Source organism: Hypanus sabinus, unplaced genomic scaffold, assembly GCF_030144855.1.
Source record: "Hypanus sabinus isolate sHypSab1 unplaced genomic scaffold, sHypSab1.hap1 H_6, whole genome shotgun sequence".
Classification (NCBI taxonomy): Eukaryota; Metazoa; Chordata; class Chondrichthyes; order Myliobatiformes; family Dasyatidae; genus Hypanus; species Hypanus sabinus.
The window spans coordinates 359,391-380,748 of NW_026779047.1; the positions used below are offsets into that span (position 1 = coordinate 359,391).

Below are 21,358 nucleotides of genomic sequence, written 5' to 3' on the forward strand. Positions count from 1 at the left end.
TGCGATTTGAATCCTGAAGAACCTGGGCTGGAGGTGACCTTCTACACATTACCTGCATTCCGGATATCCTGAGCAGTTAGGAAGGATGTGATGGCTCCAGAGAGGGCGTGGAGGAGATTCACAAGGAACTTTCCAGAATTAGATGATTTAAGGATGTGTTGGGTTGCTTCCTTTGCAACACATTTGGGAAGGTTTGATTGAAGTGTATAAAACTGTCATAAATCTAGACAACATATACAGAAAGGACCTGCACCGAAGGTCTGATAATCCAACACCCTTGGGCTTCGATGGTGCTGGGCTTTACCTCGACCTTACACACTGGTGGAATGACTTTACAGTGAATCCAATGATTTCAAAGCCAAGTGCAGGAAACAGAGCCCTGATGAGCTTAAAGGGAATGCAGAAAAATGGGGCTTCAGTGAGTATAAAAGGAGTATGGGGACTGGTGTCCCAGTGAGTTTAAAGGGACAAAGCCACAGAGTCATAGAAACAGCCCCATCTAGGCCCCTTGACCCGTCTAGTCTGTGCCTAGTCCCATCAACCTGCACCTGGACCAGAGAGCCCATACCTCTCTCAAATTGTACAGTTCAACCTGCATCCACCACTTCTGCTGTCAGCTCGTTCCACACTCGCATCACCCTCTTCGTGAAGTTTCCCCTTAGACTCCCCGTAAATATTTTACCTTTCACCCTAGACCTATGACCTCTGACTACTGTCTCATCCGACATAAGGAGAAAAAGCCTGCTTGAATTTACCTTCTCGATACCCATCTATAAGATTTCCCCTCATTTTCCTACACTCCGGGGAATAATGACCTAACCAATTTAATCTTTCCCGATAACTCAGGTCCTCAAGTCCCAGCAATACCCTTGTAATTTTTCTCTACATTCTTTCAAGCTTATTGATATCTTTCCAGTAGGCTGGTGACTGGATTTGCACACAGTTGTCTTGGGATGTATGGAGGGTGTAGGGAGGGGTATCAGCTCTGGTGAGGGGCTTATCATGTCCATTCTGGGGCAGCCCACTCACCCTTAGTCCCCACTGGACACTCAGCTCTCACCTTTGGCACCCAGTAGCTGTTTGCTTGCAGTGTGGCCACACCCCGGTACACCGCATTGACAGGGGGGCTAAACCAGGTGGGCCTCATACCCCAGTGAGAAAGGGACACGCCTGTCCCAGCTTGCGAAGTCAGCTCCCGCAGACTGGGCGGGATAGATGTACAATAACAGCCGAGGGGGTTCTGCAGTGCTTTGTGGGGAACAAAGGGGGGTGACAAGGCACAGAAGATGCCATGGTCCTCCACTGCGACCAAGTTGTGGCGAATACTCGGACCATGGGGCCCGAGCGTCTGAGGTCAAGAGTGGAACTGTCCCAGTGCAATGGCTTTTCCACTTCAAAACTGTCCTACAAGTTTCCTGTCATCAGACACCCACCACCAGTAAGCAGGTGTCTAGAAATGTACGTAGTACTCTAAATTCAGCCTCATCCATGTCCCAGTGCCCTGATTTATGAAGACCAATGTAGCAATCCTATCAACCTGTGATGCCATTGAAATGTCAAACCATTGAGACTACTGAGAAATTGGATACCAGTTCAGCGGAGATGTACTTTATTTTCTTAAGCAGAGGGGTCAATAACTAGGACGCTTAAATTTAAGTTGATTAGTTCACGCGTCACAGGCTGTGAGATAACAAATGCTGAGTGGTGGGGTGAGGGCGGAACTCACTGCCTGTAAAGGGGCTGGAAGCAGTCACACTCATCGTTAAAAGTAAGGAGATGGATTCTTGAAGAGCCGTAACCTGCAGGGCTTATGGAAGAGAAGCTGGGAAACGTCAGCTCGATAGGTCAAATGTTGCAGATATCTATGATCCTGTAATATTGATACACCAATCCCAATTTATATTCAGGTTAAAAGTACCTTTAGCTAATTTCTAAATTTACAGCTTCTACCACTTCACAGCTGCTGCCAGGTGGGGTCTATGGGCTCCAAGATTCAATACACAAGGTTGCTTATAGTTGCTTGTCAGGTACACAGTGTAAAGGAAAATGAAATGATGGGTGATCTGAATTTGATGCAGCATAAAGTAAGTATTGAGAACGCTAAAGAAGTGGTACAGCTTCTAGCCAGGGGAAGGACCACGCCTGGCATAACTGGCAAGACTAGAACCTAGCTGACAACCTGGTCTGCAGGCATGGCAAATCAGAAACCATGTCAAATATTGTTGGACAATTTCCCTCAAAGAGCAAGGCAAACTAAAAGAATGGCAGCTGACGACACTTTGCATAATGATGCACTAACAGATGGCTTCTAGTCTTAAATCTTTCCGTCTATCACTAAAACCTTCAAGGACTAGTTATCTCCTCCACCAGGCAGAGCAACTGGAGACACAGAGATCTGAAAGAGAGGTAATGGCTGCACTCCCAATGTGGAGTGTAGGTGACAAAGGGGGTTCTGAACAGGAGTGGATAAGGCAGGATAAAGTATCCCTGTCTTCCCATGGCTTGGACACAGCGGATTTAATGGGAACTTTCATCGGCAATTTAAATAAACAATTGAGTGAAGGATGTGGGAAAAAATGGGGAGCTGGGACTGATTGGGAAACTCGTCCAAAGGGTTGGCACGGTCTAAAATTTTGCATATCCTCCTCGGGACTGTACAAACCCCAAACCCATTTACAGAAATCATTGTCCTTCTTCAGATTATACCACGATCTTTGTACAATCCAGTTATCTTGACCTTTGCTTCTCTATCACCAGTTCTGTGCATCCCAGAGCCGGCCTGGATGAGGTGAGCTTGAACCCAGGGCCATGCGAGTTGGGGAAAGGAGAGACATCAGTTGGAACGGCAGGGTGGAGCAGGGGGTGAGTGGTGGAGAGAGGATTGAAGATGATACCAGTCTTTCAGTATCAACTCTAGAACCATTGCCCTCCTGAGAGATCAGTTCATCGCCTGAAAGGTGGAATGTGTCTCCAGCTTGGTGGATTCAGTTGCCATCAGACACCTCCTGGCTGTCGTGGGGGCTGCTCACAACCACAGCTCCGTCAGGGCTGTTCGGCACAGCTGCTTTCCCTTTCTCTCCCATTTCCCCTGGGAATGAAACACAAAATGCCAAGTGCGTTACCCATAACCATAAGAGATGGAAGCAGACTTAAACCATTCAGGCCACCGAGTCTGTTCTGCTATTCCACCATGGCTAGTTTATCATCCCTCTCAAGCCAATTTTCCTGCCTTTTCCCCATAACCTTTAACATCCTTACTAATCAAGAAACTATCACCCTCCACTTTAAATAAACCCAATGCTAGAGTTGAATGTGGCAATGAATTCCACAGATTCATCACCTTCTGACTAAAGGAATTCCCCCACCTGTCTCTTCTAAAATGACAGCCTTTCCTGAGGCTCTGCCATCTGATCTTAGGTTCTCCCACTAAGACCCTCTACACATTCACTCCCTTCAGACCTTCCACTGTTCAACAGATTTCAATGAGATTCCCCTTAATTCTTCCCAATTCCAGTGAATCCAGGCCCAGAACCATCAAGCACTCCTCGTACATTAACCCCTTCAGTAACAGGGTCATTTCTGTAAACGTCCTCTGGACCCTCTCCAATACCAGCTCACCTTAGATACGGAGCCCAGAACTCCAAGTGTGATCTGACCGTTGCCCTGTTAAGCCTCAGCGTTACGTTGTTGTACTTACATTTGCTCTTGTCCTTTCAGAACGAATTCTAACATTGCACTTGCTTTCCTCATTACTCAACCATGTCACAGAATGGGTCCAAGAACTCCATTGTGAAGGGACCAATTACAATAGAACATTACAGCACATTACCACTATGTCGATCTTTTAACCTATGCTATGATCAATCGAACACTCCCTCGTACATTGCCCTCAATTTTTCTATCATCCATGTTCCTGTCTACCCCAATTATGTAGTGTTTTAAAAGAATGCACATTACCCCAGCATAACCTCAATAACATTTAACTTCTGTCATCCCTACACCCCTCCGAGAGTTTTTCCTGTGTCCATTTTGTCATCTGACTCGAACTGTACCTTTGTTTATATTCATTCCTTCATTGCCTTGGTCCTGAGCTCTGGAATTCCTTCCCCAAACCTTTCCGCCCCTTTCTCTCCTTCTTTAAGCCTCTCCCTAACCGAACCTCTGTAATCCAGCATTTGAGTACCTGTACTTACAAGAGCAGAATCAATCATCTGGCTCCTTCCACCCTACACACAGGAACAGAACTAGGCCATTTGGCCCATCAAATCTGCTCTGCTACTCCACCATGGCTGATTTATTATCCCTCTCTCCCCCATTCTCCTGCCTTCTCCCCATAACCTTTGACACCCTTTCTGATCAGGAACCTATCAACATCTGTTTTAAATATACTCAACAACTTGACCTCCACAGCCATCCATGATAATGAATTTCAGAGATTTACCACCTTTCTGCTAAAGAAATTCCTCCTCATTTCTGTTCTAAAGGGACGTCCTTCTGAGGCTGTGCTCTCTGTTCCGAGACCAGACTATAGGAAACATTGTCTCCACATCTACTCTATCGAGATCTTTCAATATTCAGTGGTTTTGGTGAGATCCCCCCTCAGTCTTCTAAACTCCAGTGAGTACAGGCCCAGAGCCATCAAACACTCCTCATACATTAACCCTTTCATTCCTAGGATCATTCATGTGAACCTCCTCTGGACCCTCTTCAATGTCAACACATTCCTTCTTACATAAGGGGCCCAAAAGTGATCACTGCATTTCAAATGCAGTCTGGCCAATGCTTTCCAGAAACTACATTGCTTTCCCCAGAACCTCCTGCCATCATAGGGAGCATCGTCACATCAGTCTTTACTGTCTGGTGTGGTGCAGCATCCTGTCACAATATACGAGAACTACCGTGGACAGTCAGCTCACCAGAAAAAGCCATTGGCTGCGGACTACGTCTCTGCATGTGCTCAGGACAAAATTTTGGACACTACCCACCCTGAAATCTGCCTTTTCCAACAGCTCCGTTCTGGAGAGTGCTGTTGGTCCATTAAAACAAAATCTTCATGCCATTTTAAAAGTTGTTTTCCCCCGGGCAGTTAATCTGATCACCCGTTGCAGTTAGCCACTCTCTTCTATCTATCATCCTGACACTGCACTGAAACTACTTCTTATAATGCATTTTACATCGTAAATACATACTGTTAGATATTCATTTATGCTCATTTTATTCCATACCTGTCTTTGGAATGCTCCTCTTGCAGGATGTGGGAAGTCAGGGAGACCTCCGGTGTCCCGGACAACGACACCTGCAAGAAGTGCATCCAGCTGCAGCTCCTAACAAACCACGTTAGGGAACTGGAGCAGGAGCTGGATGACCTCCGGATTGTTCGGGAGACTGAGAGGTTTATAGATAGTAGCTTCCAGGAGGTAGTTACACCAAAGGAACAGGGCACAGGTAATTGGGTTACCGCCAGGCGAGGGAAGGGGAAAGGGCAGGCAGAGCAGGGCTCCCCTGTGGCCATTCCCCTCAACAACAAGTACACCGATTTGGATACCGTTGGGGGGGGGGGGGGATGGCTTACCCGGGACAAGCTGCAGCAGCCAGTTTTCTGGCACTGAGTCTGGTTCTGCAGTGCAGAAGGGAGGGGGGAAGAAGAGGAGAGCGGTAGTGATAGGGGACTCGATAGTTAGAGGTACAGACAGGAGGTTCTGTGGCCGCAACAGAGACTCCCAGATGGTTTGTTGCCTCCCGGGTGCCAGGGTCAGGTATGTCTCTGATCGCGTGCACAACATTCTGAAGTGGGAGGGTGATCAGCCAGATGTTGTGGTACACATCGGTACCAATGATGTAGGAAGAAAGAGTGAGGAGGTCCTGAAGAGTGAGTATAGAGAGCTTGGTAGGAAGTTAAAAAGCAGGACCTCGAGGGTGGTAATCTCAGGATTGCTACCTGAGCCACGTGCCAGTGAGGGTAAGAGTAGGAAGCTCTGGAGGATGAACATGTGGCTGAGGAACTGGTGTAGGGGGCAGGGTTTCAGATTTCAGGATCATCCGAACCTCTTCTGGGGCAGGTGGGACCTGTACAAGAGAGACGGGTTAAACCTGAACTACAGGGGGACCAGTATCCTTGCAGGGAGGTTTGTTAGTGCTGTTGGGGGGGGGGGTTTAAACTAGATTTGCAGGGGGATGGGAACCAGAGTGCCAGAGTAGACAGTGGAGCGGGGGTGAAAATAAATGATGTTAAAGGTTCATGCAAAGTAACAAATAGAAGAGTTTTGTGTGGTGGTAATAATCTTCAGAGGTGTGTCTATTTCAATGCGAAGAGTATTGTGGGGAAGACTGACGAGCTGAGGGCCTGGATTGACACATGGAATTATGACATTGTAGCCATTAGTGAAATTTGGCTACAGGAGGGGCAGGACTGGTAGCTTAATGTTCCAGGGTTCCGATGTTTCAGACGTGATAGAGGCAGAGGGATGAAGGCCGGGGGGTGGGGGGTGGCATTGCTAGTCAGGGAAAATGTTACAGTGGTGCTCAGGCAGGACAGATTAGAGGGTTTGTCTACCGAGGCCATTTGGATGAAGCTAAGAAACAGGAAAGGTATGACCACATTAATGGGGTTGTATTATAGACCACCCAATAGTCAGCGAGAATTGGAGGAGTAAATCTGCAGAGAGATAGCAGACAACTGCAGGAAACATAAAGTTGTGATAGTAGGGGATTTTAATTTTCTGCATATTGATTGGGATTCCCATACTGTTAAAGGTCTAGATTGGTTAGAATTTGTAAAATGTGTTCAGGAAAGTTTTCTAAATCAATATATAGAGGTACTGACTAGAGAGGATGCAATATTAGATCTCCTATTAGGTAATCTAAGTTCCTAAATCTGAAGAATAAGAGGATGACGAGAACGAAGGTGGGACCACTAAAGGATAAAGAGGTCAATGTGCCTGGAGGCGGAGGAGGTTGGGGAAGTCCTAAATGAATACTTTGCTTCAGTAGTCACAAGTGAAAAGGATCTTGATCAGGATAAGGTCGAAGTAGCGCGGGCCTGTGTGCTGGACAATGTGGAGATTAAGGAAGAAGAAATTCTGGATCTTCTTAAAAACATTAAGATTGATAAATCCCCAGGGCCGGATATGATACACGCCAGGTTGTTGTGGGAATTGAGAGAAGAGTTTGCAGAAGCATTGGCCATGATCATTGAATCCTCTTTGGCTGCAGGGGAAATGCCGGAGGACTGGAGAATGGCAAATGTAGTTCCCTTGTTTAAAAAAGTTAATAGGGAGAAACCTGGGAATTATAGACCAGTGAGTCTTACGTCAGTGGTATGCAAACTACTGGAAAGGATTCTTAAGGATAGGATCTATGAGCATTTGGAGAAGTACAGTCTACTCATGGATAGTCAACATGGCTTTGTGAAGGGAAGATCATGCCTCAAGAGCCTGATTGAGTTTTTTGAAGAGGTAACAAAAGAAATTGATGAGGGTAGGGCAATGGATGTGGTCTACATGGACTTTAGCAAAGCATTTGACAAGGTCCTTCATGAGAGACTCATCCAGAAAGTCATGAAGCGGATGTAGAGGCAGAAGGATGGGTGAGTAAGTTTGCAGATGACACGAAGATTGGAGGAGTTGTGGATGGAGCTGTAGGTGGTGGAAGGTTACAAGAGGATATAGACAGGCTGCAGAGTTGGGCAGAAAAATGGCAGATGGAGCTGAATCCGGACAAGTGTGAGGTGATGCATTCTGGAAGGACAAACCATAAAACTGAGTACAGGATTAATGGTCAGTTACTTAAGAGTGTGGATGAACAAAGGGACCTTGGGGTTCAAATCCATACATCCCTCAAGGTCGCCGCCCAGGTTGACAGGGTAGCTAGGAAGGCCTATGTGATGCTAGGCTTCATTAACAGAGGGATTGAGTTCAAGAGTAGAGAGGTCATGTTGCAACTCTACAAATCTCTGGTAAGACCACACTTATTGTGTTCAGTTCTGGTCATCTCATTATAGGAAGGATGTGGAAGCTATGGATAGGGTGTAGAGGAGATTTACCAGGATGTTGCCTGGTTTGGAGAACAAGTCATATGAAGCAAGGTTAGCAGAGCTGGGACTTTTCTCTTTGGAGCGTAGAAGAATGAGAGGGGACTTGATAGAGGTCTACAAGATCATGAGAGGCATAGATAGGGTGGATAGTCAGTACCTGTTTCCCAGGGCACCAATAGCAAACAACAGAGGGCATATATACAAAATTAAGGGAGGGAAGTTTAGAGGGGACATCAGGTGTAAGTTTTTTACACAGAGGGTTGTGAGTGCCTGGGATGACTTGCCAGGGATGGTTATGGAGGTTAAAACATTAGGGGTATTTAAGAGCCTCTTGGACAGGCACATGGATGAAAGAAAAATGGAAGGTTATGGGGTAGTGTGGGTTTAGTACTTTTTTTAAAGGATTATATGGGTCAGCACAACATGGAGGGCTGAAGGGTCTGTACTGTGCTGTAGTGTTCTATGGTTCTATGAAACGAGTTAGGATAGGTGATGGAAATGTGGGTGGGGGAACACTTTGGTTCCAGTGATCATAACGTCATTAGTTTCAACTTGATCATGGATAAAGATAGATCTGGTCCTCGGGTTGAGGTTCTAAACTGGAAAAAGGCCAAATCTGAAGAAGTGAGAAAGGACCTAAAAAGTGTAGATTGGGACAGGTTGTTCTCTGGCAAGGATGTCATTGGTAAGTGGGAGGCCTTCAAAGGAGAAATTTTGAGAGTTTACAGTTTGTATGTTCCTGTCAGGATTAAAGGCAAAGTGAATAAGAATAAGGAACCTTGGTTCTCCAAGGATACTGGAACTCTGATAAAGAAGAAGAGAGAGATGTATGACATGTGTAGGAAACACAGAGCAAATAAGGTACTTGAGTATAAAAAGTACAAAAAAATACTTAAGAAAGAAATCATTAGGGCTAAAGGAAGACATGAAGTAGCTTTAGCAGTCAAGGTGAAGGATAATCCAAAGAACTTCTACAGGTATGTTAAGAGCAAAAGGATAGTAAGGGATAAAATTGGTCCTCTTGAAGATCAGAGTGGTCGGCTATGTATGGAACCAAAAGAAATGGGGGAGATCTTAAATGGGTTTTTTGTGTCTGTATTTACTAAGGAAACTGGCATGGAGTCAATGGAAATAAGGCAAACAAATAGTGAACCTATAATGATTGAAGAGGAGGAGGTGCTTGCTATCTTGAGGCAAATCAGAGTAGATAAATCCCCAGGACCTGACAGGGTATTCCCTCGGACCTTGAAGGAGACTAGTGCTGAAATTGCAGGGGCCCTGGCAGATATTTTTAAAATGTCGGTATCTATGGGTGAGGTGCCGGAGGATTGGGAGATAGCTCATGTTGTTCCGTTGTTTCAAAAAGGCTCTAAAAGTAATCCAGGAAATTATACGCTGGTATGTTTGACGTCAGTAGTAGATAAATTATTGGAAGGAGTACTAAGAGATAGGATCTACAAGTATTTAGATAGACAGGGATTTATTAGGGAGAGTCAACACGGCTTTGTGCATGGTAGGTCATGTTTAACAAATCTATCAGAGAGTTTCGAGGAGGTTACAAGGAATCCAAGATGGCGGCGCGACGCAGCTTGCAGCGGCCACTCCGGAGCTGTAAAGTGGGGTGCCATGCGCAATCCTAATCCGATGAAAAACGGATGTGGGAGCATGGAGGAACATCTGGAAAGCTCCAGGTAGGCCTTTTTCGTTGCTGCTGCTGCTGTGAGGTCCGGGTCTCTGCTGGGAAGAACAGGCCCCCAGTCCTCGGGGTCTCGTTGCCGGTGGCTGTTGGCGGGGGCATCATAGTGCGCTCGGCAGAGGATGGCGCTTGGAGAAGCTGTGCCGGAGGGGATGGTCAGAGGCTCGGAGGTTTGACGGACTCGGAGTCTGCTGCAGTCTGCTGGGGAGCTGTCTGCGAGGCTGTGTCGGGCAGCGCCTTGGAATTCCATAGCGGGGGTATTCCCTTCTGCCGCCTGCGTGGGATGACGAGTCAGTCGGGACCCTGAGGACTTGTGGAAACTGTGTGGTGGTTTCTTTCAGACTTATAGTCTTTTAACATCTTTGGACTATTTTTACTGTGCCCATGGTCTGTTTTTATCAATTATGCTATTGTTTGCACTGTTGTAACTATATGTTGTAACAATATGATTTTGTGTAGATCTTGTAACTTTAGTTTTTGGTTTGTTGGGTGGTAGAGTTGGTCTCCTGACTTGGTGTGTCTGGGTAGTCTTGTTTTGTCTGGTGGATTTGGAGCTCCTTTCCGGGGAAAGCGCTAAGATGGTAGTGCGATATTAATACGCAGCAGCCTCTCCGGACTCTGGATTGGGGATTGCCAAATGTTATGTGGATTTTCTGGTGTAGTCTGTTTTGTCATATGCTTTTGTGATATCATTCTGGAAGAACGTTGTCTCATTTTTTAACTGCATTGCTTTTGTGTTTTCTAAATGACAATAAACTGAAACTGAATTGAACTGAACTGAACTGAAAGTGGATGAAGGGAAAGCAGTGGATGTTGTCTACATGGACTTGGCCTTTGACAAGGTCCCGCAAGGGAGGTTAGTTAGGAACATTCAGTCGCTAGATATACATGGTGAGGTAGTAAATTAGATTAGATGGGAGAAGTCAAAGAGTGGTAGTGGAGGATTGCTTCTCTGAGTGGAGGCCTGTGACTAGTGGTGCACCACAGGGATCCGTGCTGGGTCCATTGTTATTTGTCATCTATATCAATGATCAGGATGATAATGTGGTAAATTGGATCAGCAAATTTGCTGATGATATAAAGATTGGAGGTGTAGTGGACAATGAGGAAGGTTTTCAAAGCTTGCAGAGGGACTTGGACCAGCTGGAAAAATGGGCTGAAAAATGGCAGATGGAGTTTAATGCAGACAAGTGTGAGGTATTGCACTTTGGAAGGAAAAATCAAGGTAGAACTTACAAGGTAAATGGCAGGGCACTGAGGAGTGCTGTAGAGCAGAGAGATCTGCAAATACAGATACTAAATTCCCTAAAAGTGGCAGCACAGGTAGATAGGGTCATAAAGAGAGCTTTTGGTACATTGACCTTTATAAATAAAAGTACTGAGTATAAGAGTTGGAATGCTATGATGAGGTTGTATAAGGCATTGGTGAGGCTGAATTTGGAGTATTGTGTGCAGTTTTGGTCACCAAATCACAGGAAGGATAACAATAAGGTTGAAAGAGTGCAGAGAAGGTTTACAAGGATGTTGCCGGGACTTGAGAAACTGAGTTACAGAGAAAGGTTGAATAAGTTAGGACTTTATTCCCTGAAGCGTAGAAGAATGAGGGGAGAATTCACAGAGGTATATAAAATTATGATGGGTATAGATAGAGTGAATGCAAGCAGGCTTTTTCACTGAGTTTAGGGGAGAAAATAAACCCAGAGGACATGGGTTAAGGGTGACGGGGGAAAAGGCCAAAAAGCCTGTTTCTGTGCTGTAATGTTCTATGGTTCGACAACTTAATTAGCTTTCTGAAATTCTTTTTCATATAATTCTTTATTCTTTTACAATTGTTCACTAATTCTTTTGCTGCATGTCGTGCCCCTGACCAACATAACATGGCAAATTCCTAATATGTGTAATGTCTGTTGTGAATAACGTTAATCCCTGACCATTCAGTAAGATCATGGCCTATAAACCCTCTTCATCTTACAATGCAAAAAGTTCAAATAACGTCAGCCCTGAAGATATTCAGTCATTCACTCAAGAGGAAAGAAGTACACCTGACAATGAATAATGGTGTTAGAACACGGAACAGTACAACACAGGAGGTCTCCTCACCCCTGGATATTGGAGATAGAACACAGAACAGACCAACACAGGAAGTCTCCTCACCCCTGGATAATGGAGTTAGAACAGAACAGTACAACACAGGAAGTCTCCTCACCCCTGGATAGAGGAGTTAGAACACAGAACAGTACAACACAGGAAGTCTCCTTACCCCTGGATAATGGAGTTACAACACAGAACAGTACTACACAGGAAGTCTCCACACACCTGGATATTGGAGTTAGAAAACGGAACAGGACAACTCAGATATTTCCTGCACCCCTGAATATTGGAGTTAGAACACAGAACAGTACAAGACAGAAACTATCCTAACCCCTGGATAATGGAGTTAGAACACAGAACAGTACAACACAGGAAGTCTCCTCACCCATGGATATTGGAATTAGAATACAGAACAATACAACACAGGAAGTCTCTTCACATCTGGATATTGGAGTTAGAACACAGAACAGTACAACACAGGAAGTCTCCTCAACCATGGATATTGAACAGTACAACACAGGAAGTCTCTTCACATCTGAATATTGGAGTTAGAACACAGAACAGTACAACACAGGAAGTCTCCTCACCTCTGGATAATGGAGTTAGAACACAGAACAGTACAACACAGGAATTCTCCTCACCCCTGGATAATCGAGTTAGAACACAGAACAGTACAACACAGGAATTCTCCTCACCCCTGGATAATGGAGTTAGAACACAGAACAGTACAACACAGCAAGTCTCCACACCACTGAATAATGGAGTTGGAACACGGAACTGTACAACACAGGAAGTCTCCTCAGCCCTGGATAATGGAGTTAGAACACAGAAGAGTACAACACAGTAAGTCTCCACACCACTGAATAATGGAGTTAGAACACGGAACAGTACAACACAGGAAGTCTCCTCAGCCCTGGATAATGGAGATAGAACACAGAACAGTACAACACAGGAAGTCTCCTCACCCCTGGATAATGGAGTTAGAACACAGAACAGTACAACACAGGATTTCTCCACACCCCTGGATATTGGAGTTAGAACACAGAACAGAACAACAAAGGAATTCTCCACAGCCCTGGATATTGGAGTTAGAACACAGAACAGAACAACAGAGGAAGTCTCCTCACCCCTGGATTATGGAGTTAGGACACAGAACAGAACAACAGAGGAATTCTCCTCATCCCTGGATTATGGAGTTAGGACACAGAACAGTACAACACAGGAAGTCTCCTCAACCCTTGATAATGGAGTTAGAACACAGAACAGTACAACACAGGAAATATCCACACCCCTGGATAATGGAGTTAGAACATAGAACAGTACAACACAGGAATTCTCCTCACCCCTGAATATTGGAGTTAGAACATGGAACAGTACAACAGAGGATGTCTCCACACCACTGAATAATGGAGTTAGAACACGGAACAGGACAACTCAGATATTTCCTGCACCCCTGAATATTGGAGTTAGAACACAGAACAGTACAAGACAGAAACTATCCTAACCCCTGGATAATGGAGTTAGAACACAGAACAGTACAACACAGGAAGTCTCCTCACCCCTGGATAATGGAGTTAGAACACAGAACAGTACAACACAGGAATACTACACACCCCGGGATATTGGAGTTAGAACACAGAAGAGTACAACACAGTAAGTCTCCACACCACTGAATAATGGAGTTAGAACACGGAACAGTACAACACAGGAAGTCTCCTCAGCCCTGGATAATGGAGATAGAACACAGAACAGACCAACACAGGAAGTCTCCTCACCCCTGGATAATGGAGTTCGAACACAGAACAATACAACACAGGAAGTCTCCTCACCCATGGATATTGAACAGTACAACACAGGAAGTCTGCTCACCCCTGGATAATGGAGTTAGAACACAGAACAGTCCAAAACAGGAAGTCTCCTCACCTCTGGATAATCGAGTTAGAACACAGAACAGTACAACACAGGAATTCTCCTCACCCCTGGATAATGGAGTTAGAAAACAGAACAGTACAACACAGCAAGTCTCCACACCACTGAATAATGGAGTTAGAACACGGAACAGTACAACACAGGAAGTCTCCTCAGCCCTGGATAATGGAGTTAGAACACAGAACAGTACAACAAAGGAATTCTCCACAGCCCTGGATATTGGAGTTAGAACTCAGAACAGAACAACAAAGGAATTCTCCTCACCCCTGGATTATGGAGTTAGAACACAGAACTGCACAACACAGGAAGTCTCCACACTCCTGGATAATGGAGTTAGAACACAGAACAGTACAACACAGGAATTCTCCTCACCCCTGGTTAATGGAGTTAGAACACAGAACAGTACAACACAGGAAGTCTCCTCACCCCTGGATAATGGACTTAGAACACAGAACAGTACAACACAGGAAGTCTCCTCACCCCTGGATAATGGAGTTAGAACACAGAACAGTACAAGACAGGAAGTATCCACACCCCTGGATAATGGAGTTAGAACACAGAACAGTACAACACAGGAATTCTCCTCACCCCTGAATATTGGAGTTAGAACATGGAACAGTACAACAGAGGATGTCTCCACACTCCTGGTTATTGGTGTTAGAACACAGAACAGTACAACACAGGAAGTCTCCTCACCCCTGGATAATGGAGTTAGAACACAGAACAGTCCAACACAGGAAGTCTCCTCACCCCTGGATAATGGAGTTAGAACACAGAACAGTACAACACAGGAATACCACACACCCCGGGATATTGGAGTTAGGACACAGAAGAGTACAACACAGTAAGTCTCCACACCACTGAATAATGGAGTTAGAACACGGAACAGTACAACACAGGAATTCTCCTTACCCCTGGATAATGGAGTTAGAACAGAACAGTACAACACAGGAATTCTCCTCACCCCTGGATAATGGAGTTAGAACACAGAACAGTACTACACAGGAAGTCTACGCACACCTGGATATTGGAGTTAGAAAACGGAACAGGACAACTCAGATATTTCCTGCACCCCTGAATATTGGAGTTAGAACACAGAACAGAACAAGACAGAAACTATCCTAACCCCTGGATAATGGAGTTAGAACACAGAACAGTACAACACAGGAAGTCTCCTCACCCCTGGATAATGGAGTTAGAACACAGAACAGTACAACACAGGAATACCACACACCCTGGGATATTGGAGTTAGAACACAGAAGAGTATAACACAGTAAGTCTCCACACCACTGAATAATGGAGTTAGAACACGGAACAGTACAACACAGGAAGTCTCCTCAGACCTGGATAATGGAGTTAGAACACAGAACAGTACAACACAGGAAGTATCCACACCCCTGGATAATGGAGTTAGAACACAGAACAGTACAACACAGGAAATCTCCTCACCCATGGATATTGGAATTAGAATACAGAACAATACAACACAGGAAGTCTCTTCACATCTGGATATTGGAGTTAGAACACAGAACAGTACAACACAGGAAGTCTCCTCACCCATGGATAATGGAGTTTGAACACAGAACAGTACTACACAGGAAGTCTACGCACACCTGGATATTGGAGTTAGAAAACGGAACAGGACAACTCAGATATTTCCTGCACCCCTGAATATTGGAGTTAGAACACAGAACAGTACAAGACAGAAACTATCCTAACCCCTGGATAATGGAGTTAGAACACAGAACAGTACAACACAGGAAGTCTCCTCACCCCTGGATAATGGAGTTAGAACACAGAACAGTACAACACAGGAATACCACACACCCCGGGATATTGGAGTTAGAACACAGAAGACTACAACACAGTAAGTCTCCACACCACTGAATAATGGAGTTAGAACACGGAACAGTACAACACAGGAAGTCTCCTCAGCCCTGGATAATGGAGTTAGAACACAGAACAGACCAACACAGGAAGTCTCCTCACCCCTGGATAATGGAGTTAGAACACAGAACAGTACAACACAGGAAGTCTCCTCACCACTGGATAATGGAGTTAGAACACAGAACAGTACAACACAGGAAGTATCCACACCCCTGGATAATGGAGTTAGAACACAGAACAGTACAACACAGGAAGTCTCCTCACCCATGGATATTGGAATTAGAATACAGAACAATACAACACAGGAAGTCTCTTCACATCTGGATATTGGAGTTAGAACACAGAACAGTACAACACAGGAAGTCTCCTCACCCATGGATATTGAACAGTACAACACAGGAAGTCTCTTCACATCTGAATATTGGAGTTAGAACACAGATCAGTACAACACAGGAAGTCTCCTCACCCCTGGATAATGGAGTTAGAACACAGAACAGTACAACACAGGAAGTCTCTTCACCCCTGGATAATGGAGTAAGAACACAGAACAGTACAACACAGGAAGTCTCCTCACCCCTGGATAATGGAGTTAGAACACAGAACAGTCCAACACAGGAAGTCTCCTCATCCCTGGATAATGGAGTTTGAACACAGAACAGTACAACACAGGAAGTCTCCTCACCCCTGCATAATGGAGTTAGAAAACAGAACTGTCCAAAACAGGAAGTCTCCTCACCCCTGGATAATCGAGTTAGAACACAGAACAGTACAACACAGGAATTCTCCTTACCCCTGGATAATGGAGTTAGAACAGAACAGTACAACACAGGAATTCTCCTCAACCCTGGATAATGGAGTTAGAACACAGAACAGTACTACACAGGAAGTCTACGCACACCTGGATATTGGAGTTAGAAAACGGAACAGGACAACTCAGATATTTCCTGCACCCCTGAATATTGGAGTTAGAACATAGAACAGTACAAGACAGAAACTATCCTAACCCCTGGATAATGGAGTTAGAACACAGAACAGTACAACACAGGAAGTCTCCTCACCCCTGGATAATGGAGTTAGAACACAGAACAGTACAACACAGGAATACCACACACCCCGGGATATTGGAGTTAGAACACAGAAGACTACAACACAGTAAGTCTCCACACCACTGAATAATGGAGTTAGAACACGGAACAGTACAACACAGGAAGTCTCCTCAGCCCTGGATAATGGAGTTAGAACACAGAACAGACCAACACAGGAAGTCTCCTCACCCCTGGATAATGGAGTTAGAACACAGAACAGTACAACACAGGAAGTCTCCTGACCCCTGGATAATGGAGTTAGAACACAGAGCAGTCTAACACAGGAAGTATCCACACCCCTGGATAATGGAGTTAGAACACAGAACAGTACAACACAGGAAGTCTCCTCACCCATGGATATTGGAATTAGAATACAGAACAATACAACACAGGAAGTCTCTTCACATCTGGATATTGGAGTTAGAACACAGAACAGTACAACACAGGAAGTCTCCTCACCCATGGATATTGAACAGTACAACACAGGAAGTCTCTTCACATCTGAATATTGGAGTTAGAACACAGAACAGTACAACACAGGAAGTCTCCTCACCCCTGGATAATGGAGTTAGAACACAGAACAGTACAACACAGGAAGTCTCCTCACCCCTGGATAATGGAGTAAGAACACAGAACTGTACAACACAGGAAGTCTCCTCATCCCTGGATAATGGAGTTTGAACACAGAACAGTACAACACAGGAAGTCTCCTCACCCCTGCATAATGGAGTTAGAAAACAGAACTGTCCAAAACAGGAAGTCTCCTCACCCCTGGATAATCGAGTTAGAACACAGAACAGTACAACACAGGAATTCTCCTTACCCCTGGATAATGGAGTTAGAACAGAACAGTACAACACAGGAATTCTCCTCACCCCTGGATAATGGAGTTAGAACACAGAACAGTACAACACAGGAAGTATCCACACCCCTGAATATTGGAGTTAGAACACAGAACAGTACAAGACAGAAACTATCCTAACCCCTGGATAATGGAGTTAGAACACAGAACAGTACAACACAGGAAGTCTCCTCAGCCCTGGATAATGGAGTTAGAACACACAACAGACCAACACAGGAAGTCTCCTCACCCCTGGTTAATGGAGTTAGAACACAGAACAGTACAACACAGGAAGTCTCCTCACCCCTGGATAATGGAGTTAGAACACAGAACAGTACAACACAGGAAGTATCCACACCCCTGGATAATGGAGTTAGAACACAGAACAGTACAACACAGGAAGTCTCCTCACCCATGGATATTGAACAGTACAACACAGGAAGTCTCTTCACATCTGAATATTGGAGTTAGAACACAGAACAGTACAACACAGGAAGTCTCCTCACCCCTGAGTATTGGAGTTAGAACACAGAATAGTACAAGACAGAAACTATCCTAACCCTGGATAATGGAGTTAGAACACAGAACAGTACAACACAGGAAGTCTCCTCACCCCTGGATAATGGAGTTAGAACACAGAACAGTACAACACAGGAATACTACACACCCCGGGATATTGGAGTTAGAACACAGAAGAATACAACACAGTAAGTCTCCACACCACTGAATAATGGAGTTAGAATACGGAACAGCACAACACAGGAAGTCTCCTCAGCCCTGGATAATGGAGTTAGAACACAGAACAGACCAACACAGGAAGTCTCCTCACCCCTGGATAATGGAGTTAGAACACAGAACAATACAACACAGGAATTCTCCTCACCCCTGGTTAATGGAGTTAGAACACAGAACAGAACAACACAGGAAGTCTCCTCACCTCTGGATAATGGAGTTAGAACACAGAACTGTACAACACAGGAAGTATCCACACCCCTGGATAATGGAGTTAGAACACAGAACAGTACAACACAGGAATTCTCCTTACCCCTGGATAATGGAGTTAGAACAGAACAGTACAACACAGGAATTCTCCTCACCCCTGGATAATGGAGTTAGAACACAGAACAGTACTAAACAGGAAGTCTCCACACACCTGGATATTGGAGTTAGAAAACGGAACAGGACAACTCAGATATTTCCTGCACCCCTGAATATTGGAGTTAGAACACAGAACAGTACAAGACAGAAACTATCCTAACCCCTGGATAATGGAGTTAGAACACAGAACAGTACAACACAGGAAGTCTCCTCAGCCCTGGATAATGGAGTTAGAACACACAACAGACCAAAACAGGAAGTCTCCTCACCCCTGGATAATGGAGTTAGAACACAGAACAGTACAACACAGGAAGTCTCCTCACCCATGGATATTGAACAATACAACACAGGAAGTCTCTTCACATCTGGATATTGGAGTTAGAACACAGAACAGTACAACACAGGAATTCTCCTCACCCCTGAGTATTGGAGTTAGAACGCAGAACAGTACAAGACAGAAACTATCCTAACCCCTGGATAATGGAGTTAGAACACAGAACAGTACAACACAGGAAGTCTCCTCACCCCTGGATAATGGAGTTAGAACACAGAACAGTACAACACAGGAATACCACACACCCCGGGATATTGGAGTTAGAACACAGAAGAGTACAAAACAGTAAGTCTCCACACCACTGAATAATGGAGTTAGAACACGGAACAGTACAACACAGGAAGTCTCCTCAGCCCTGGATAATGGAGTTAGAACACAGAACAGTACAACACAGGAAGTCTCCTCACCCCTGGATAATGGAGTTAGAACACAGAACAATACAACACAGGAATTCTCCTCACCCCTGGTTAATGGAGTTAGAACACAGAACAGTACAACACAGGAAGTCTCCTCACCCCTGGATAATGGAGTTAGAACACAGAACAGTACAACACAGGAAGTATCCACACCCCTGGATAATGGAGTTAGAACACAGAACAGTACAACACAGGAAGTCTCCTCACCCCTGGATAATGGAGTTAGAACACAGAACAGTACAACACAGGAAGTATCCACACCCCTGGATAATGGAGTTAGAACACAGAACAGTACAACACAGGAAGTCTCCTCACCCCTGGATAATGGAGTTAGAACACAGAACAGTACAACAGAGGAAGTATCCACACCGCTGGATAATGGATTTAGAACACAGAACAGTAGAACACAGGAAGTCTCCTCACCCATGGATATTGGAATTAGAATACAGAACAATACAACACAGGAAGTCTCTTCACATCTGGATATTGGAGTTAGAACACAGAACAGTACAACACAGGAAGTCTCCTCACCCATGGATATTGAACAGTACAACACAGGAAGTCTCTTCACATCTGAATATTGGAGTTAGAACACAGATCAGTACAACACAGGAAGTCTCCTCACCCCTGGATAATGGAGTTAGAACACAGAACAGTACAACACAGGAAGTCTCCTCACCCCTGGATAATGGAGTAAGAACACAGAACAGTACAACACAGGAAGTCTCCTCACCCCTGGATAATGGAGTTAGAACACAGAACAGTCCTACACAGGAAGTCTCCTCATCCCTGGATAATGGAGTTTGAACACAGAACAGTACAACACAGGAAGTCTCCTCACCCCTGCATAATGGAGTTAGAAAACAGAACTGTCCAAAACAGGAAGTCTCCTCACCCCTGGATAATCGAGTTAGAACACAGAACAGTACAACACAGGAATTCTCCTTACCCCTGGATAATGGAGTTAGAACAGAACAGTACAACACAGGAATTCTCCTCAACCCTGGATAATGGAGTTAGAACACAGAACAGTACTACACAGGAAGTCTACGCACACCTGGATAATGGAGTTAGAACACAGAACAGTACAACACAGGAATACCACACACCCCGGGATATTGGAGTTAGAACACAGAAGACTACAACACAGTAAGTCTCCACACCACTGAATAATGGAGTTAGAACACGGAACAGTACAACACAGGAAGTCTCCTCAGCCCTGGATAATGGAGTTAGAACACAGAACAGACCAACACAGGAAGTATCCACACCCCTGGATAATGGAGTTAGAACACAGAACAGTACAACACAGGAAGTCTCCTCACCCCTGGATAATGGAGTTAGAACACAGAACAGTCCAACACAGGAAGTCTCCTCATCCCTGGATAATGGAGTTTGAACACAGATCAGTACAACACAGGAAGTCTCCTCACCCCTGGATAATGGAGTTAGAACACAGAACAGTACAACACAGGAAGTCTCCTCACCCCTGGATAATGGAGTAAGAACACAGAACAGTACAACACAGGAAGTCTCCTCACCCCTGGATAATGGAGTTAGAACACAGAACAGTCCAACACAGGAAGTCTCCTCATCCCTGGATAATGGAGTTTGAACACAGAACAGTACAACACAGGAAGTCTCCTCACCCCTGCATAATGGAGTTAGAAAACAGAACTGTCCAAAACAGGAAGTCTCCTCACCCCTGGATAATCGAGTTAGAACACAGAACAGTACAACACAGGAATTCTCCTTACCCCTGGATAATGGAGTTAGAACAGAACAGTACAACACAGGAATTCTCCTCAACCCTGGATAATGGAGTTAGAACACAGAACAGTACTACACAGGAAGTCTACGCACACCTGGATAATGGAGTTAGAACACAGAACAGTACAACACAGGAATACCACACACCCCGGGATATTGGAGTTAGAACACAGAAGAC

The 21,358-nt window shown here is 44.9% G+C and overlaps 1 protein-coding gene across 2 annotated transcripts in view; it reads right to left on the bottom strand.

The window, feature by feature from the left end:
* Positions 1–1,593: 1,593 nt before the first annotated feature.
* LOC132386075 (protein LBH-like) overlaps positions 1,594–21,358 on the bottom strand; it is a 109,075-nt gene continuing 89,310 nt past the window's right edge. For both annotated transcript variants that reach the window (XM_059958365.1, XM_059958366.1), the window contains one exon: positions 1,594–3,088. In XM_059958365.1, the coding sequence (XP_059814348.1) occupies positions 2,985–3,088 (104 nt within the window). In that variant the 3' untranslated portion in view covers positions 1,594–2,984. The remainder of the gene's footprint in view (positions 3,089–21,358) is intronic.